The sequence below is a fragment of the Eptatretus burgeri genome, chromosome 5 (assembly GCF_056783735.1).
Source record: "Eptatretus burgeri isolate ZD-2024b chromosome 5, Ebu_testis_v1, whole genome shotgun sequence".
NCBI lineage: Eukaryota > Metazoa > Chordata > Myxini > Myxiniformes > Myxinidae > Eptatretus > Eptatretus burgeri.
Genome location: NC_140965.1, coordinates 91123955 through 91137925, shown reverse-complemented (window position 1 = coordinate 91137925; position 13971 = coordinate 91123955). Strand labels below are relative to the sequence as shown.

Genomic DNA, 13971 nt, shown 5'->3' with positions numbered 1-13971 from the left:
CTTCCCATAGGTTCAGGGCTTGCAGGAGGCAGACAAAGCTCTGAGATGGTGATTGTTCTGTCTTCCCTCCCGACCCACCAACAGTGCCTGATTGGTGGATCTCTACTGCGGCCCTTCCCAGGAATTAGGAGGGGGCTGGAAGCCCTAGACACACCTGTCAGATTTGATGGCTGTCTTCCGTACCAGTGTATCCTAGCGTGCTACCACTGACTCTGCGACGCAGTTATCCTTGCTCTAATTTCTCCGTTAAAAGAAAGAGGCATGTGGGGATCTGTAAGTGAGTTATCGTACGTTTTTTGCGAGATGTAGAGGTTGGAGAATCCTGAGAGCGTGAAAGAAACACATACTTATGCTGACTCAGACTTGCAACGCACACAACCTATTCCCATGCACACGAGATAACTTGAATGCGAAACAGAATACTCCGATATAACTGACTCTAATCCTCCGTGTATGTGCCTTTATTCTCCGGAGGGTGCATGACGTCCTCGCCGGGCTCACAAACGTCGTAATATTTTGTTCATGCATGCCAGGAATGAAAGAAGACATGTTTTAAATTAAATAACAATAAAGAAAACAAATCCTGTATGGCTGATTTAAATTTATTGATGACATTTGCATTGAAGGCGAGGAAATGGTGCGTCAGGAAATATTTTGCAACTTTTCAGACAATTGTATTTGAGGTATTCCATGGAAACCTAACCCTAACCTCTCCCGAAGAGATCTCACTCTTCCTCCCTCTGCCACCACCTTACTCTTGTATCCTCCAAAATCACCTCGAAGGTGCTTGAAGGCAAAACCACTTCAAATGTGACATAAAATGCAGTACTTCAAGGTCACTTGTTCATTTCCAGAAGCAATGTGCCAGGAACATATTTTGTTCATAAACTTCAGGAATGAAAGATGACCTGCTTAAAAAAAAACAACATCTGTTCAACTGCTTTAAACACTATTTAAACCAAGTCCTGAGCTTTCACCAACTTGGCTGTCTGAAAAGAATAATAAGAATTACAAAACGGATATTTTGAGTCGGTCGTTTTTGTAGTTCAGCAATGTCGTCCAAAAGTTTAATGAGTAAAGCTGGATGTGAAATCTTCCACAGATTGTTCGTAGGCTTGTATCTTGGTAGACTTTTTTTTGTCTTTTTGGGGAGGGGGGGGATTTGTCTTGTATTAAACTTGTGGATAGCAAGTATGCCTGATGTTGGCTTAATGGTTAGGGTGGTGGGCTTGGGATCCTGAGTTCATCATCCCACTTGGCTGTTGAATTAATACCAGGTGCGGTTGACTGCCTGTCGTCCTTCTGAGGTCAGCAAAATGAGTGCCAGCTTGCTGGTATCCTGTGTCGGAGTGGCGACCCGTCCAGGATTGTGTCCAATGGCCAAGGAGACTGCTTTGGCAGCATCAACGCTTTGCACAGAGTATGGACCCAATGGTTGTATGAATAGCAAGTCCAGCAACTTTCTGATTAGCTGTGCCTCTAAATACCAGAGGCTGTTGCTTTTCTGACCATGACGTTTTTTATCCCGTCCCCCGGAGGAGGGAGCGGGATATTGTAATCGTCCGGTTTGTTATCTGGCCAAAACGAAGTTTTTGCAAGATATGTTAGTCAGCTTGTATGTTTTTTTGTTTGTTTGTTTGTTTGTCTGTAATCACGTATAAAAAATTCTGCAGAGCACAGTTATCATCGGAAATTTTTGTAACTTCGCATATCAGAGGCCTATAGAGGTCCCTTTCATTGCACAAAATTTTGAAGGTCAAGGTCAAAGGTCAAGGTCACTTTGGCGCAAATCAGAGTCGACGAAACCATTATTTTTTTAGTAATTTTGATCGGATTGTCTTCAAACTTCATGGGAATATAGTTCATGGTCTGGCGCTCAGCTGATTAATTTTTGGTGGCGATTGGCCTTGACCTTCATATGTTTTTTTATTTTATTTTTTATTTTGGTCTGTAATCACGTATAAATCACTCTGCAGAGCACAGTTATCATTGGAAATTTTTGTAACTTCGCATATCGGAGGCCTATAGAGGTCCCTTTCAGCGCATAAAATTTTGAAGGTCAAGATCAAAAGTCGAGGTCACTTTGTCGCAAATCAGGGGAGTCGACGAAACCCTTATTTTTTGAGTAATTTTGATCGGATCGTCTTCAAACTTCATGGGAATATAGTTCATGGTCTGGCGCTCAGCTGATTAATTTTTGGTGGCGATTGGCCTTGACCTTCATGGTTAGCACCTCAGGTCAAACATATTTGACCCCAAGGTCAAATTTTCAAGTTTTAGGAACCATATCGTGTAGTACCTCAAATTGAACACCCCGATGAGTGCTTTCTAGATATGTCAAACTTGAGACATTATGATGTCATTTGGTGACATTATGAGGCAAAAGCATATTTTTCATGGTTACTCTGTAGAACGATTCTCATCGGAATCTCTCGTCGGCAGATATTCCTCAAGGAGTCGCTCCTGGTGGATAGCAGCTCTGTTCACCTCAGTGTGACCTTAAAGAAGTCACACGTGGTCACCTTTTGGCAAGATACGGGTTACCCTCGGGTGACATTGGTTTATGTGTCTGTTTGTTTGTTTGTCTGTCTGTTAGCAACTTTAATGCAAAACGGCTTTAGCAAACACTATCAAATTTAATCCACAGGTGGGAAATGAACCTTGGACGACCCCATTAACTTTTGGGTTCAATTGGATCAAAGGTCAAGGTGAAGGTCACGAAAAGATCAAAATCGTTTCTCACTCATAACTTCGTCAAAAATGATCTGATTTACTTCAAACTAAGCTTATCGTGAACCTTATTCTATTTGTCACTTATAATCCTACCCATTCCTGCAGTGAAAAATGCATATTTGTGAAGATCGGTCGGGTCCGAAGTTTTGGGGGTCAATGTCATCGGTCAAAATTACAAATTTTCCATTATAAATCAAAAAAGGTTGGGGATATGCGTGTTTACTATGAAAGACATATATCAAGTCCTTTATTGGCTTTCATTTGACACCATGACCTTTGACCTTACGTGGCCTTGAAAGGTCAAAATCATTTTACGGTCATAACTTCGTCAAAAATGGTTTAATTGACTTCAAACTAAGACGAAAATATTCCTTATTCTATTCCTTATAATCAACATTCAGGTTAAGGATGTATAAAATTTAAATTTGATCCCCAAAATAACTTTATGCCTTAAATGGGTGGGATTTGTTGTGCCTGACACCACTTGTTAACCTCCGCCATCGAAGATGGAGGTTACTGTTTTCACCCCTGTCTGTTTGTTTGTTTGTTTGTTTGTTTGTGAACAGTATTACGGAAAAACTCCGGACAGATTTCGACGAAACTTGGTGGGGGGATGAGGTATGGTCCAAGGATCATGCCATTAGATTTTGGACTTGGTCCAAAGTCCAATATGGCCACCATAGCGGCCATTTTGAAAAATTGCTTGAATTTTTGTTTTTGCATTTCCACATGTTTTAAGTGATTTCCAACCAAAAAAAAAAATTTGTTAGAGAAAAAAAAAACAAAATTTTGCAACTTTTTTTTCAAAAAAATTTCGATTTTATTTGAATAATATTTGAATTTTTTTTTTTTGCATTTCTACATGTTTTAAGTGATTTCCACCCCCCCAAAAAAAATTGTTAGAGAAAAAAACAAACAAATTTTGCACCTTTTTTTTTTTCCAAAAAATTTCGATTTTTTTTTTTTTTTTTGGGCATTTCTACATGCGCGTCGATCTAGTTTAGTTTATTCAATCGTGGTTCAGTTGAGTCTGATCCGTTTTGATCTACAATGAATAGGATATGAGGTTCACTTAAGTGACCCAGCAGTATTTGCTGCGGAGGTTTTGCACTCTACTGAGTGCTCCCCCTCTAGTTTTTAACTGTAATGGGAGGCTCAACCTGTGCATTGTTGGTCATGGTAATGCCACACTAATCCGGGAAACAGGTTTTGCTGGAAGTGGTTTTCTGGTTTTGGTTCACCATCTATTCCCATCAAAGGCACATTGCACGTTCGCCGGTGACTTGAAAGTCATGCGTTCCTTTCCAGAAGCAATGTGCCAGGACACATGTTTTGTTCATCAATATCAGGAATGAAAGATGGCCTGTTTGACCTGTATAGCTGGTTTTAAAGCTTATTAGGGTACCCTGTGAGTACAGGGTACCCTATTGTTTTTCTTAAGTTTATTTGTTATTATTAGGGTACCCTGTCAGTACAGGGTACTCTATTGTTTTTCTTATGTTTATTTATTATTATTATTTTTCCGCCGGCATTTTGCGGCCTGTTTTCGCTTTAAAAATCATTTTCTCAGGAACGCAAAGTCCGATCGACACGAAATTTTCACCGTAGTATGTATCTTTTTTGATAGCACAATCACGTTATAATTATGACGTCATTGGTCACGTGGTGCGGGCGCCATCTTGAAAAAAACGATAAACTTTGGACCTCTGTATCTCGGAAACCGTGCAATGGAAAAATTTTTCGTTTAATACATTTTACTAAACTCACTGTGGGGAATACGTGTGATTTTTCGTGACGTCATAGGTGAAGCGATATACCGGTGAAAATTCGTCAAGTAGAACGCCATATAGGAAAAATCTGAAAAATTTTGAGCGTCATCTAGGACAAAATTCATCGTCAAAAATGTTATTTTTGACGTCATCGATGACGTAATTCGGCCGCCATCTTGTTTTTTAGTGTTTTTTTAAAAAAAATCTTCTTCTCCAGAACGGCTGTGCAGATTGAGGGGAAACTTTACAGGCACATTCCCCCTGATGTCCTCTTTCAAGTTTGTTAATTTGTTGTTGATACGTCACATGGTTTGGCGGCCATCTTGAATAAACCCTAAAACCTTCAAACATCTTCTTCTCCAGAAGCGCTGGTCCAATGAAGGCGAGATTTCAGAACTACATTCGTGACATATATGCGATGCAAGTTTGTTAATTTCGAAGTGATAGGTCACATGGTTTGGCCGCCATGTTGGATTTAAGAAAAATATTAAATAATGTTTTCTCTGGTATTTCATAAGCCATCAAAGCGAAAATTTGCAAGTGCCTTCCTCCCTCAAGTCTGCATACATGGTAAAAAATTTTTTACCTCAGAAGTCACATGGTTTGGCGGCCATCTTGGATAGAAAAATAGACTTTATCCGATTTACACGAAACTTCACACACTTGTTCGGGTCGACGATGGAAAGCAGAATTTAAATTTATGATATCATAGGTCACAAGGTTCGGCAGCCATCTTGGATTGAAAATGAATAAATTTTAAAAATCTTCTTCTCCAGAAGGGCAAGACAGATGAAGACGAAACTTCACACATATATTCCCCATGAGGTCCTTTCTCAAGTTTGTTAATTTGTTCTTGATCGGTCACATGGTTCGGCGGCCATCTTGAAAAAACCCTAAAACCTTCAAACATCTTCTTCTCCAGAAGCGCTGGTCGGATGAAGGGGAGATTTCAGAACTATATTCGGGACACGTAGGCGATATAAGTTTGTTAATTTCGAATTGATACGTTAGACGGTTTGGCCGCCATCTTGGATTTAAGAAAAATATTAAATAATGTTTTCTCTGGAACCGCTGAACCAAACGAATCAAATTTCTAATTATCATCTACCATCGTGTATGCACGCATGGTAAAAATTATGACATCACACGTCACATGGTTTGGCGGCCATCTTGGATAGAAAAACGCACCTTTACCGATTAACACGAAACTTTACAAACGTGTTCCAATACCCAGTTGGAAGCAGAATATAAATTTCTGATGTCGTAGGTCACATGGTTCGTCAGCCATCTTGGATTGAAAATGAATAAATTTTAAAAATCTTCTTCTCCAGAAAGGCAAGACAGATTAAGCCGAAACTTCACACATATATTCCCCATGAGGTCCTTTCTCAAGTTTGTTAATTTGTTCTTGATTGGTCACATGGTTTGGTGGCCATCTTGAATTTACCTTAAAACCTTCAAACATCTTCTTCTCCAGAACACCTGATCTGATCAAGGGGAAACTTCACACCCCTATTGCACATGAGTAGGGAATACAAGTTTGTTAATTTCTAATTGATAGGTCACATGGTTTGGCAGCCATGTTGAATTTAAGAAAAATATTAAATAATGTTTTCTCTGGAACTGCTTAACCTATCGAAGCGAAAATTTGCGTCTGTCATCCTCCATGATATCTGCATACATGGTAAAAATTATGAGGTCACAAGTCACATGGTTTGGCCGCCATCTTAGATTGAAGGATAAATATTAATTCATGTTTACTCTGGAACCACTACTTCTATATATGCGAAACTTCATATTTATAATTTAGGCTACATGTGAAACAAAAGTTTAAAATTTCAACCTGATCGGTCACACGGTTTGGCAGCCAGAATTATTTAATTATTTGAATCTGGAAGCCAGTAATAACGAAATGGTAATGCTTTGTACTGCCCGGTTCGTAACTCGTCTGTTCCGCTCCCTCTCGAAGCAGGCCTGTGTTTGTATCACTATTAAATAATGTTTTCTCTGGCAACGCTTATCCTTTCAATGCGAAAATTGCGACTATGATTTAAGTCTCACGTTGAGTCAAAGGCGGACGCGGACTGGGTACCCGGTCATCACTGCCAGCAGTTATAAAGTGGCAGTTCTAGTTATTATTATTATTCCGCCGGCATTTTGCACCCTTTTTCGCTTTAAAAATCATTTTCTCTGGGACGCTAAGTCCGATCGACACGAAATTTTCACCATAGTATGTATCTTTTTTGATAGCACAATCGCATTATAATTATGACGTCATTGGTCACGTGGTGCGGGCGCCATCTTGAAAAAACCGAAAAACTTTGGACCTCTGTATCTCTGAAACTTTCTAGGGTAAAAATGTTTTCGCTTCATGAATTTTATTAAGCTCCCGATGGGGAACACGTGTGATTTTTCTTGACGTCAGAAGTGAAGCGATACACCGGTGAAAATTCGTCAAGTAGAACGCCATATAGGAAAAATCTGAAAAATTCTGAGCATCATCTACACCAAAATTCATCGTCAAAAATGTTTTTTTTACGTCATCGATGACGTAATTTGGCCGCCATCTTGTTTTTTAGTGTTTTTAAAAAAAAATCTTCTTCTCCAGAAGGGCTGGACAGATTAAGGCGAAACTTTACAGGTACATTCCCCCTGAGGTCCTCTTTCAAGTTTGTTAATTTGTTGTTGATACGTCACATGGTTTGGTGGCCATCTTGAAAAAACCCTAAAACCTTCAAACATCTTCTTCTCCAGAAGCGCTGGTCCAATGAAGGCGAGATTTCAGAACTATATTCGTGACATGTATGCGATGCAAGTTTGTTAATTTCGAAGTGATAGGTCACATGGTTTGGCCGCCATGTTGGATTTAAGAAAAATATTAAATAATGTTTTCTCTGGAATTTCATAAGCCATCGAAGCCAAAATTTGCAAGTGCCTTTCTCCCTCAAGTCTGCATACATGGTAAAAATTTTTTACCTCAGAAGTCACATGGTTTGGTGGCCATCTTGGATAGAAAAATAGACCTTATCCGATTTACACGAAACTTCAGACACTTGTTCGGGTCGACGATGGAAAGCAGAATTTAAATTTATGATATCATAGGTCGCAAGGTTCGGCAGCCATCTTGGATTGAAAATGAATAAATTTTAAAAATCTTCTTCTCCAGAAGGGCAAGATAGATTAAGACGAAACTTCACAAATATATTCCCCATGAGGTCCTTTCTCAAGTTTGTTAATTTGTTCTTGATCGGTCACATGGTTTGGCGGCCATCTTGAAAAAACCCGAAAACCTTCAAACATCTTCTTCTCCAGAAGCGTTGGCCCAATGAAGGGGAGATTTCAGAACTGTATTCGGGACAGGAAGGCGATATAAGTTTGTTAATTTCGTATTGATAAGTCACATGGTTTGGCCGCCATCTTGGATTTAAGAAAAATATTAAATAATGTTTTCTCTGGAACCGCTTAACCAAACGAATCGAAAATTTGTAATTATCGTCGAGAGGGCAGTATGCACGCATGGTAAAAATTATGACGTCACATGTCACATGGTTTGGCGGCCATCTTGGATAGAAAAACGCACCTTTACCGATTAACACGAAACTTTACAAACGCGTTCCAATACCCAGTTGGAAGCAGAATGTAAATTTCTGATGTCATAGGTCACATGGTTCGTCAGCCATCTTGGATTGAAAAACAATATCTTCAAACGTCTTTTTCTCTGAAACGGCTAAACAGATCCAGGCGAAACTCCACCACTATGACCGCCTCTCCATGACGAATAAAAAGTTCTCACCCCCTTTTGAGGTACGATGCAACGTTTGGCAGCCATATTGGATTGAAGGAAAAATATTAATTAATGTTTACTCTGGAACTACTGCACCAATAAATGTGAAACATCAAGTTTATGGTGGAACGCTCATGCGGAATGAGGGTTTGAAATTTCAACGGGATCGGGCCCAGGGTTTGGCAGCCATGTTGGTTTTAAGAAAAATATTAAATAATGTTTTCTCTGGAACTGCTTAACCGAGCGAAGCGAAAATTTGCGCTTATCGTCTATGTTCGGGTTTGCCAATGTGCTGAAAATTATGACGTCATAAGTCACATGGTTTGGCCGCGATCTTGGATTGAAGGATAAATATTAATTAATATTTACTCTCGAACCGCTGCTTCTATATATACGAAACTTCACATTTGTAATTTAGCCGACATGCAAAACAAAAGTTTAAAATTTCAACATGATCGGTCACACGGTTTGGCAGCCAGAATTATTTAATTATTTGAATCTGGTCGCCAGTAATAAGGAAATTGAACGCTTTGTGCTGCCCGGTTCGTAACTCGTCTGTTCCGCGCCGTCTCGAAGCAGGCCTGTGTTTGTATCACCATTAAATAATGTTTTCTCTGGCACCGCTTATCCGATAAATGCGAAACTTTGCGACTATGATTTAAGTCTCACGTTGTGTCAGTTGTGTCAAAGGCGGACGGACTGGGTACCCGGTCATCACTGCCAGCAGTTATAAAGTGGCAGTTCTAGTTATTATTTATTTTTTTGATGCTGTTTTTAAAAAGTGTGACATTTGCTTTAAGGTCAGGGAATGGTGTGTTCGCAAAGATTTTGCAACTTTTCTTACACAATTGATGTATTTGAGGTGTTCCACTAAAGCCTAACTCCTTCCAATCCCCCGTGCATCAACTTACTCTTATCTCCTTCAAAACCACCCTCCCTTTCTTTCTTTCTTTCTTTCTTTCTTTATTTCCTGCCATACTTCCTTACCCTCCCTTTTCCCTTCCTCTTTCCCTTTTCACTTCTCAATTTTTATTTCTCTTTCTAACCCCTTCTTTCCTGTATCCCATGCACACTTGATGAATAAATTTATCTGGGCAAAGCTTAATTTCTCTCCTTCATATTACTTATTGATTGTGAATATGCAATTGTTGTTACCATTAACCATTTTGCTCCGAATTTGAATTATATTCTCTTTTTAAGCCGAGGAATGAAGTAAGTTTTGAATGAAATGGCTTGTACGCTACATTGACAGCTCATTTGTTTTTATTGTCAAGTTCACTTGAAGAAACACCACGTGTGATGACTGACATTAAGTGGTATAAAAGTCGAGCGTCAAAGCTGAGTACTGTATTACTAGATCTACATTGAACAACTAGTCTTACTTATGAAGGCAAATGTCAGTCTACGCCAGCGGACAGGGAGAACAATGGATTCATTTGACGGACAGTTGAATGAGGTATGCCAACCACCGTGGGATGCAAGAAGCTGACATTCCGGGCGTTAACTCTGTCAGAGCAAAAGAGATCTGAAGCGTACCTCGATCAACTTGCTGTTGATTTCGTCCATTATTACTCGATCTGATTATTGTCAAAATTTTTCTTTGTAGAATTTTTTTTTGTTCATATAAAATGTACCTGTCTCTCATGCTCCGCTTGAAGGGTAGGTTCAGCGCTGCCAATGCAGTCTCATGTCAAGGATTATACGAGGTGGTTTTCTTTTGCCTTCACAGTGATGGAGCAATAATTTGTAATTTGTTCAGGCTGCCGGCGATAACGTGCCCGCTCTTCGTGAAAGACACCGATGGATCTTTCACATCCACCAGCTAATGCTAGCAGATGGACGGCACGATTCCAGGGATGGTGCACTTTGTGATGCGACTTCCTGGCTGCGAAACCTCAATCGGACAGTTTTTGTAGTCGAGTCAGAATTTGAACCCACACGAGATAGCTCAAATGCAAGTGCACCACCTCTGCACTGTCCTGTCGGACGACGTCACAAAAGCAAAGGTGTACCTTGAATTTCCCAGTAAATTCGGTGGAGGCATCTGTGTTTGATCGGCACTTCGAAGATGCGTAATGATTGGAAGCAGTTGGAACATGAACGGCACTCGGTAGCGCGCATACCTCTGCCAGGCTGAACAATTTATGTTTTGTAGCCCAATGGTAGGCCGGATCTGCATCCGGACCTAAACCAAAATGTAATCTGCTTGTTTTTCTCACCTACCAAACTCACCCACCAAGTTTTGTCATTCATCTTACTCTTATCTCTTCCAAAACCACCCTCCCTTTCTTTCTTTCTTTCTTTCTTCATTTCCTGCCATACTCCCTTACCCTCCCTTCTCTCTTCCATAATTCCCTTCCTCTTTCCCTTTTCACTTCTCAATTTTTATTTCTCTTTCTAAGAGGGGGGGGGGGTGTGCAGGGGTGTGGGGAGGAGGTACAAGAGTGGGTTGGGGTGTTTTGTCAATATGTGGATGTGTTCAATAGGTCCTTTTTCTTTTGTTTTTTCTTCTTCAATTCTACTGCTTTACTTTGCACAGGTTTGATTTCTGCCAAGCAGAAGGCAAGCGCCGACCTTCAGAGAATCTCGGACAGGTTTTGTTTGGGGAACGTATTGAACCTTCACCCTACACTGTGAGCTCCCTTTTTGTGCTTGTTATGATTTGGAATTGGGAGCTTGTTGGGAGAGGGAGCTATTTCTTCCTGCCATAAAGATCAGTAGAAATTCATGGATTTGTGCTTTTTTGGGGGGATAGATAATAATGCTTTAATTAATGTTTTGTCCTGATACTAAATTTGACAGGTCTGTACACAAATAAAGGTCCCGGAATAGTTTTGCATGAAGTTATTTAATAATTTGATCTGATCCGATTATACCATATTTGGTGTTAAAGAGCTTGGTTCTACCGAAGCGGTTTCTTGGCTAAGGTTCATGCAAGATGGCTTTCCATCCCTCTCCCAGCAGTAGTTATGGTAGAAATTTGTAATTTGTTCATGGTTCCTGTGATAGCTCACTTGCTCTTTGCGAGGGTCATTGTGGGATCTTTGATGTCCACCAACTAATACCGGTAGATGGGATACCAGTTGTAACATCCATCTGATGGATGGCACACCAATTAATGAATCGCACTGCCTGTGGAATGCTGAGATGACACTTTTTTAGCTGGGTCGTGTTTCAAAGCCAGGCTGGACAGCTTAGAGTTCAGTAAAATTAAATCACATGGGCTTTATTCCAAAGCCAGTATATAATGTATATATATATATATATATATATATATATATATATATATATATATATATATATATATATATATATATATATATATATATATATATATATATATTGAAAACATTATTTATATATATATATATATATATTTGTAATGTATATAAATTGAAAACTCGATATAATGCTGGGCAAATAAGAGTACAATCCTGGGAACATGAAATCTGTGTAGCTTTGCACAGTTTAAGTGAAATGTCTTGGAACCTCATTGATGTCCACTGTGAAAATCGTGTCAACAATGTCTTCTGTGTGTTTGCTTCTCAGCTGAAATTCAAGGAGAATGTGGAATGTCAAAAAGTGTGTGGTGTAAAGGTGTACGATCCAAAAAAGAATGAGGAAGATAAGAAGAAACTAGGGTTCTTGACCAAAGCCATGCAACTGAATTATCAAAACCACTGGTTAGTTGTTTTTTATTATTATTATTATTATTATTATTATTATTATTATTATTATTATTATTATTATTATTATTATTGTTCTTTCCTTCTCCACTCACAATATCAATGAAATGAATAAACATTTTTGTTGTTGTGTGAAAAGGTTTGTTGCTTAATGTGTCAAATGATAAGATTGATCTGCTTTTTCCTTGAGGTTTAGGATTTCAAATGGTTCTCATTTAATGCGATAGTGATAACACCATCCCCCATCTCCCCCATTTCCTCCTATTGATCGGTCCTTAAGAGCATTCCTTTTCTTTCCCCTCTTGTTTCACTCTCATTTTTCCATCTCATCTTGTGTACCTTCTCTCATTCTATTAAACCTAACCTGTAGTAAGATGATGATGGACAAGTGTTTAAAATAAATAAATTGTTGGTTCCTCCCCCCCCCCCCCCAGGATAATTGACAATATTCCAGTTACGTGGTGTTACACGGTTGAGGATGGAAGTAAGTATTGCAATCCCGGCTTCCCTATCGGCTGCTACGTGACTGTTGACGGCAAAGCTCGTGATGCCTGCGTTGTCAACGTAGGTGATTGATTGCCAAGACAGTCTACTTCCCCGTGTACGCTGAGGCTGAGAGACGGCTGTTGTTGATGTTGTTTTTTGTTTGTTTGCGTTTATCCTTTGCAGTCAGAGTTCAACGCAAAGAATACGTATTACATCTTCAACCATGTTGACATACACATCACCTACCACAGTGGGGAAAATGAGGCCTGGGATGGGGGCCGTTTAGTATCTGCCAAGTTGGAGCCTAAAAGGTGGGTGGTTTGAACCTTGTAAATGCAAACTCTGACTGGACATCGTCTCTTCTTATGCCACATGCATATCTCATCACAATCCCCTGTAAAGTATTTCTCACACTTGTAATACTCGTTCCCTCTAGGAAGCCAGCACGTATGTAAAATTTGGTGGATTTTGGCCTCGCTGTTTTTTATTTGTTTAAAAAAAAAATGATTTCTAGACGTAATACACACATCCACAGAGAGAATTGCCTTATTTTATATAGTAGAATTAGTTACCTTACTTTATGGAATCTATATAGGAGAATTATGCATGATGATGAGTTCAAACGATAGTCTAATTTTACTACTCTCTTAACTAGGTACTTAAGTTTGTAATTATCTCGGGTGGGAGGGAAAAAAAAAAGAGGAAGTGATGTTTTCTTTTCTTCGCCATCTGAAAATGCTGCACACCATAAATATAAGTGAAACAAGAAAAAGAGCAATCGGAGATTGTAAACCCTTGCCAGCACTTGTTTTGTGTGGTGTTTGTGTACTGGTGTGTTCCGTAATTAAGACCTGAATCTGGATACAAGAATTCTTTAAGTGATTCTTCACTATTGAGAAATAGGGCCAAAAACAAAACATGGAATGATATTTCAAAAAGTTGTTGACGAGTTGTGACAAAACTTATTGGGCGAGTTGGGTAGGTGTAAATGATTTAGATTTTGGTTAAGGTCCAGATGCATATTTGGCCTATCGGTGGACGACAAAACGTAAACTGTTCTGCCTGGTGGAGATATGTGCTCCTACCGAGTGCCGTTTGAGTTCCCATATGCTTTATGAATTTTGTCTGTTCAATAATTGACTCAAATTAGTTGAACTATATTTATTTTAATAGTTGTTTTTTTTTTGTTTTTTTTTTGGGCTGCAAAATTACCGACCTCCCCTTTTAAGGCCTAATTCTTCCGCCAAGCCCTTTTTATTCGCTTACAAATTTTTCATTGGCTCAAAAAGCCATCTCGGATTGTCAAATGTAAATTTAGCCTTCGGCTGTAAACTGTTTGTTTTCTCTTGACGATCACTTTCTGATGTCCATTGTGAACAGAGATGTGATGAGAGTCGCTCAGTGCTGTAACTTGAGAAGGGCATTGCTTTCTCAATTTGATTTACCTTTCAGAGTGTGGAGGGCTTTGTGTTTTGTTGTGTTGCTGAACGCTCTGCACTTGCCGCAATGGGTG

The 13971-nt window shown here is 39.4% G+C and overlaps 1 protein-coding gene across 1 annotated transcript in view; it reads left to right on the top strand.

The window, feature by feature from the left end:
* TM9SF2 (transmembrane 9 superfamily member 2) overlaps positions 1-13971 on the top strand; it is a 71034-nt gene that overhangs the window by 26891 nt on the left and 30172 nt on the right. Inside the window, exons 3-6 of the mRNA XM_085882843.1 lie at positions 10826-10919; positions 11836-11969; positions 12407-12536; positions 12642-12769. Of these exons, the coding sequence (XP_085738969.1) occupies positions 10826-10919; positions 11836-11969; positions 12407-12536; positions 12642-12769 (486 nt within the window). The remainder of the gene's footprint in view (positions 1-10825; positions 10920-11835; positions 11970-12406; positions 12537-12641; positions 12770-13971) is intronic.